At 37.7% G+C, this 7659-nt stretch overlaps 1 protein-coding gene across 1 annotated transcript; it reads left to right on the top strand.

The window, feature by feature from the left end:
- Nucleotides 1-1245: 1245 nt before the first annotated feature.
- Nucleotides 1246-3102, top strand: LOC121742500 (CBL-interacting serine/threonine-protein kinase 12-like). The gene has a single exon (XM_042135653.1). The coding sequence runs from the start codon at nucleotides 1414-1416 to the stop codon at nucleotides 2785-2787; it is 1374 nt and encodes a 457-aa protein (XP_041991587.1). The 5' UTR covers nucleotides 1246-1413; the 3' UTR covers nucleotides 2788-3102.
- The last annotated feature ends 4557 nt before the right edge of the window (nucleotides 3103-7659 follow it).

Here is a 7659-nt window from a genome sequence, read left to right as displayed (position 1 = left end):
TAAAAGTAGTGAATCAGTGCATGCACAATTTCTATATTTTCAGATTAGCTTAACAAATCACAGATGTATCAGCATCGTCCATTACATTAGTAATTCACACCAATATCTCTACTAATTCTTACATTATTTTCCTTTTTTGAAAAAATATTTTCCTTCATGACATCTGGCTGTGTGACTAAATATTTAGCATTTGCAGGCTGTTTTATAAAACTAGCTACATTTATCCTTTTATTATTTTAATTATCAGAGTGCATTTATCTCCTCAAAAGAAATAAGAGCATATTTCTAGATAGTGGTTCCAAACATATATTGTGAAAACTACTATAGGATTTCATTTCCAATTAAACAAAGAGAGCCAATACTTGATGATCGAAATTTTGAATTGAGAAGAAATCCCTTATTTTATTATTTGTTGATAGAAAGAGATGACTTTAATCACATTGAAAATTTAATCCTCCTATCCTATGACAGCAATAATATGGCTTTGCAAATTTGTTTGCAATATGATTTGACTAACGAATTACCAAACAATTGAAATTTAAGATTTACGTTTAAGGCTTTTGTTTGAAAAATGCGAAACAAAATTTACGTACATAATTCGAAAAGGATGTTCTGAATTCTGTACATCTCATCACCCAATCACGCCGTAGCAAAAAAATATGTTTTATCTTCTCGTACATTACTAAATTGAATTGAATACTACTACTATTAAAATTATTTGTGTAAATACTTGTATAGGGGTGCGTTCTTGCCGTTTCTAAACAAAAAAATGACTTCTACAACTCAATTCGCACTTCACCAGTTGCCGGTCTTCCAAATTGTTGAATATGTTTGTATTTTTACTGAAATCAATTTATTTATATATGAAATATTTTCACAAAAAGTAATACTACTGATATTTAATTTTAAATACTCCAAAGCAAGACCAAAAAAAATCTAGCGCTGAACACGCGTCAGTTATATATGCACTGTCACAAACTTCACGTCATCGTGTGTAGGTGGACTTGCCAACTAACCCAAACCCCGCATCCGCTCGTGCACGCGTCACACCAGATTATTACTCGGCTGATAGCCGTTGGCAAATCAGCAAATGCGAAAGACCGCTGTAACGGCCGTCCAGCTGTAAGGCGGCGTGAATACCTTCAAAATTACAATCGTGCTTACACAAACAAAATTAATTTAATATATTTTCCAAATAATTTCTGGTCACTCAACGTTAATATTAATTAAATGGAGATTGAATTCCGATTCACACTTTCATAAAAACTAGTAATTCACATTCAAACTTTTTTGACCTCCAAAAAATACGAGGGCATAAAAACAGAGAGAGGCGGAAACCACAACAGAGCTTCACCATCTCCGAATCGGCCCCGGAAAGATCGATCTCATTCTGTAATCAGAGGAGATCGTTCCATGGCAGCCACGGCGGCCGGAGATTCGAATTCCGCCGTGAAGCAGAAGGAGATTAAAGGCCTCCTATTGGGGCGATATGACGTCGGGAAGCTTCTAGGGCACGGGACGTTCGCGAAGGTGTACCTCGCCCGGAACATCAAGACCAACGAGAATGTGGCGATTAAGGTGATCGACAAGGAGAAGATCCTCAAGGTCGGCCTCACCGATAACGTCAAGCGCGAGATCTCAATCCTCCGCCGCGTCCGCCACCCTAACATTGTCCAATTGTTCGAGGTTATGGCGACGAAGACGAAGATCTACTTCGTGATGGAATACGTCAAGGGCGGGGAGCTGTTCAGTAAGGTCGCCAAGGGGAGGCTGAAGGAGGATGTCGGCAGGAAATACTTCCAGCAGCTGATTTCCGCGGTCGCATTCTGTCATGCGCGCGGTGTCTACCATCGGGATCTGAAGCCGGAGAACGTATTGCTTGATGAGGAAGGGAATCTGAAGGTTTCTGATTTCGGATTAAGCGCGATTTCAGAGCAGATCAATCACGACGGCCTGTTTCACACATTCTGCGGGACGCCGGCGTACGTGGCGCCGGAGGTGCTGGCGAGGAAAGGGTATAATGGAGAGAAGGTTGATATATGGAGCTGCGGCGTTGTTCTGTTTGTTTTGATGTCTGGTTACTTGCCCTTCCATGACAAAAATGTGATGGCTATGTATAAAAGGATTTACAAAGGGGATTTCAGCTGCCCGCGCTGGTTCTCTCCCGAATTGATTCGATTGGTTACTCGTATGCTCGATGCCAATCCGGAAACGAGGATCACAATTCCGGAAATTATGAAGAACAGGTGGTTCAAAAGGGGGTTTAAGCATGTCAAATTTTACATCGAGGATAACAAGCTGTGTAGCGTTAATGATGAGAATCTGTTCGACGATTGCCTCTCCGAGCAATCGCAGTCAGAATCGGACTCGGAGCCGGAGATCAAAAGGAAGCCAGCTAGCTTGAATGCGTTCGACATAATCTCTTTCTCGAGTGGTTTTGATCTGTCAGGGTTGTTTGAAGAAGGCGCAAACGGCAGGGCGCGATTTGTGACGGCAGCGACGTTTTCTACCGTGGTATCGAAGCTGGAGGAAATCGCCAAGGTTGTGAGCTTCACAGTGAGGAAGAAGGATTTCAGAGTGAGTCTTGAGGGATCGAGTGATGGTGTAAAGGGGCCGTTGACGATAGCAGCAGAGATCTTTGAACTAACACCGTCGTTGAGAGTGGTTGAGGTGATGAGAAAGGGAGGTGACAGAGTAGAATATGAGGAATTCTGTAACAAAGAATTGAGGCCTGGATTGCTCAGCCTCAACAATGAAATTGCTGTGGATTCTCCTCCACAAGGGTAAATATGGAAATTCCATATCTCCTTCGTTTCTAACATTGATGAATTATGTTGAATGTAATTGCTATGTTTTTTTTTGTTCTTGGATAAGACCTTCTATCCACCCATATAGAATGCAATATCGGATACTTGCCGGTATCCAAACCTGAAAAATTAGGTACCGGATACAAAATTTCTAAAATATCCTATACCCAAAACGTGAATTCGATTACCTTAATACCGAAATTATTATGTTTATGATCTATTCTATTTATTTAAATTATTTTGTAATGAATATAAGAGCTATCAAAATTAACATACGAGTAATACTTATTGACTATGTTCAAAGTTCAAACTTCAATTTTAGCACTTTTATTTTCTAGTTATTATGATAATATAAGAATATATATGCAGAATAATAGACATTTGTAATGTAGTGGTGGTGGACCGGGGTGAACAAAAAAAACTTAAGTTGAAAAAGTGAAGCGCGAAAACATTATTAAAACTAAGAGTGATTAAATAGATTTACCCTATAAGCACAAATGCACAAATCTATAACCTGGTATTAATTGGGTACTATTTGGATACCCGAAACCTAAAAAATACTTCACTAATCACCCGAACCCATAATTTCGGGTTTCGAGTACCCAAAACTCTATGGGTGTCGTCGGGTTGGGATCAGGTATAACCCGAAACCCGGGAACTAAATTTGCAGCCCTAATCCTATAGTTAGATGAAGAAGCTCAAATGTAATCAGCTCATCCCCTTGTGTGATCAAGTATAGGTCGTAAAATCATCTAGAGAGGCAATGTGCTTGTTCTAACTCATCTGTTTTTAGAACATTAGGAGCTGTTCGCTTTTGGTTTTTATTTCAATGTTACATACACTATATAAAATTCGAACATGTAGAAAGACAAATTTGCGGTTTTGATTTTGGACAGCTGAAGAATGGGAGTGGGAATTTGTGAAATGATTATTTGAATGAATTACATTGTTAGGATACTGGTTTGTAGAATGTGACATGTAATCATAATCAAATTTGTGAGAAATAAAGATTGGTTCGTGTTTGTGAGCTTCACTCGTTACCAATATTGAATCTTCTGATAAATCCTCTTCTTCCTCATTATATTTGCTGGATCAGATTTTACCTACACCATTTAATTTGAGCCGAAAAATGCTTCGCCAAATCTAGAAATCATATGAAAAGCTTACATGAAAATACAATGGAAGTGAAATAAAAACAGAGATGTCCATCCACTTTGAGTAACAACAGTAACCTATACAGTATTATGCAACATTTTTAGAGAACACACAATTTGAGAACCTTTGTCGCCGATGAGCAGAAAGCTTCAAATCCTACGTCGTTGAGAGAGAGAGAGAAACTTAAAACGTGGTATAGTCGAGACGACGAGAACAGGAGATAATAAACGAGAATCAAAGAGGGGGAGAGGAAGCCAATGTGGGGTTTAGAGAGTGAAAAAAAATTGAATTGAGAGAAAGGTAAGGTGGAAATGGATGAGACCTCAAGTAAAAAACGACTAAGTGCATAATCTAGTGAAACGGATGGAGTATTTTTTATCATCCTAATTTACTATCTCGAAATTTGCTTCTTCACTATATTTTAAGATGAATTTTTATGAAAATCTAGAGAATGTATAACAATGCACATGATTCATGCAGAAAATATATTATTGACAATTTTATCACATTCCTTTCATTTTGTTCGTTATATAAAAATCATTTTCCAAATGCAATAGTATTATATTTTTTCCAAAGCTGATATATTATGTTTTGGGCCTTTAGGTCGAGTGTTTGGGCTTATTTTGATAGGTATAATATGCAAGATAAATTGTGCCTCCGTCCTGTTTCTTTATTATAATCCCTAAAATTGAAATGGGTAGCTTTAACTCAAAACAATTGAAAATTCATACTCCGTATTTTTTTTATCACAAGAGAAGAAATCGTGTATGTTCTTGTTTTTTTTTTTAAAAAAAGATACGTTCATTAGATTGGACTTGAATTTAAAAAGAAAATGAAAATTAAACTATAGAAGCAATATTCCAGCAAGAGTTCGTTTTTGCTAAATGGATTTTTCAATAAATGTTGCAATAATAGTTACGGTTGAACGATAAGTGCTTACCATTCGCATTATCAACCACTTAATCAAACAAATTAATAGACACGTGAAATGTAGTACTAAAATAAGTGACTTGGCACTCGAATAAAAAACCAAGAGGATAAATGTTTAGGTTTCGAATTTAGGGAAACTGATTTAATTAAGAAATCCTTCATAGTTTCTAGATTATTTACAACATAAAATAAAAAGGCAAAGTTAGAATTTCAACCATAAATAGATACCAAAATTTGAAATTTATAACTTAATAGAGGTATTTGTTGAAATATCACCAACCTTTGACAAAATTTAGTATTTCACGAAAACTTTAAACCTTGTTATGCAAAATCAAAATTGCCCTATGTTTTTAATAAAATATATACATTATTCTAAAAATATATTCATTAACCTTTCAGTAAAAATAATTATATACTATCAGTTTTGTAACCGTCACTTTTAATCACTAAATGTTTTATTGGGAGCTCATTGCCATTGTTGTTAATTTTAATAAAAAGAATTAAGACTAATAATTTTAACACAATCACTTTTATATGCTAAAATAAGAGAAAATTCTTTTTTTTTCTAGGGAATTTTAATCATTCCATAAAATAGGTAGTTTTTTTTAGTTCGCACAAAGGGAGTGACGCATATCCGTCATGCGTCTCTGTTATTGAAACGCATGTCCGTGATGCGTCTCTATAAGACGCATGTGACTTATGCATCACTTAAAATTTTTTTTTTTGAAAGACGCATGTAGCTCATGCGTTTTTATGAGAGACGCATATAGCTCATGCTCTCTCTCTCTCTCTCATGCGTTCTATTCTGTTCTGTATTGAGGGTGATTTATTTCGTTAAGAGACGCATCGTCTCTTATAAAAACACATGAGACTCATGCATCTTTAAAAAAATGTGTTTTTTTAAGCGACACATAAGTCACATGCGTCTTATAGAGACGCATCAAAGACATGCGTCACTCCCTTTGTGAGAATTATAAAAAAAACTACCCCTTTTATGGAATGATTAAAGTTTCCTAAAACAAAAAAAAATCTCGCTAAAATAATTACTATTAATTTTTTGGAACTCGTGGTGGGGGGATCACACATGTTTTTGAGAATGAGCTCAAGGTTTTTATTAATAAACCTTTTATGCTAAAAAAGATACTGATTTGCATATGTGATACATATTTATTACTCCCTCCGTCCCCAAAGAGTATGAATAATTGGTTTGACATGAATTTTAATGCATAATTAGAAAAGTAATAGAGATAGAAAGAAAAGGTTTTGAAAATATTGTTAATGGAGAATGAGTCACACCTTATTATGGAGAAAAGAGTTTCCAAAATTAAAAAGTTTATATTTTCAGGAAGGGACAATAAAGAAAATAGTTCATACTTTTTAGGACGGGACTAGTATTTAACGTTGTTGGAAAAAGAATGCACTCATTTGACTGCTGGGAGTCAGAAATTCAAACCAAGTTATGCGGTCATGACCATATATATATATATTAGTTAAAATATTGCAATTCTAACTTTGTACGAATATTTAATTGTTTGATATTAGTACATAGCGATTTCCATATTAATGTATGATGGGGTACGTACTAAACAAGCCCAATAGCAGTGACAGCTCGGCCAGCCCAAAGCCCAAGAGTTCAGTTCGGCATTACCAAAGAGTTCGGCCTCAGCCTACAGCTCGGTAAAAGTCAACCAATCAAGCTCTGCTCTCAGGTCGGCATCAAGCTCTACTCTCAGATCGGCAACCAAAGCAGTTCGGTCTCGGTATTCGACCGAACAAGGAGTTAGTGGACCCATACCGGATGTCCAACACACCCACTACCACGTGATGTCAGTTCAGGCCACGATCGTAGGCCATGACCTACGCTTCACCCACGATCTTAGGCCATAACCTACACGACATCCACGACTTAGGGTGGTGACGCAAGCCATGATCTGAGTTCATTATATAAATAGAACTTAGATCTGATAGAAGAGGTTAGAATCTCTCTAGAGAAACAATCATATAGCAAGTCTGTGTTGTAAGCTGTATTTGGCAGATCAAGCAATACAAACCTGCCCCCATTTCTCCCCGTGGACGTAGATTTACCTCAGTAAATCGAACCACGTTAAATTCTCTGTGTCGTGATTTATTTTTACGAGCATTTATCATCATCAATAATTCGCGGAATCATCACTGGCGCCGTCTGTGGGAAACGAAGAACAAAATTTGTGATAAAGCGAATTTTTGATCCATTTTTTCCACCCAAAAAATGCATACCAGATCGCAGAATACCCGCATTCCTGCCCGTGAGAACCCGGAGGAAGCCAATCCATCCCATAGGTCTGGAAAACAGCCTAGGGATAAATCCACCACCAGTTCTCATGGCGAAGGAACAGGCCGCTCCAAAAATCGTCCCACTGAGTCTTCCCAGCAGCCTGATCTGAATGAGGCTGTCAAGCTGTTCTTGGCTGAGAAGCAGGATGAGTTCTTAGCCTTCCTGCAAAAGAGCCAAGAGCCGAAGACGAAAACGGAGGATTCTCCTTCCTCATCCAGACATGAAAGTCACTACCGCAGTAGTGCCGTGTCTTCCAGGAAGAAGAATCCTCAACCCCGACATATTCCTGATCTTCCTCGGTACCGGAATCACAGGAGAACTCAATCTCCTCCATACCGACGAGATATCGGATTCGCCGTGTACGGAGCACTGAAGACTCCGTTCTCGGACGACATCACCCGAACTCCCCTACCACAGAACTACCGAACTCCGTCGATGACTTACGACGGGCTC

This window comes from Salvia splendens, chromosome 7 (genome assembly GCF_004379255.2).
Source record: "Salvia splendens isolate huo1 chromosome 7, SspV2, whole genome shotgun sequence".
In the NCBI taxonomy this organism is placed as follows: Eukaryota; Viridiplantae; Streptophyta; class Magnoliopsida; order Lamiales; family Lamiaceae; genus Salvia; species Salvia splendens.
The sequence above is the reverse complement of the archived record's forward strand: the minus strand, read 5'-3'. Positions and strand labels throughout refer to the sequence as shown.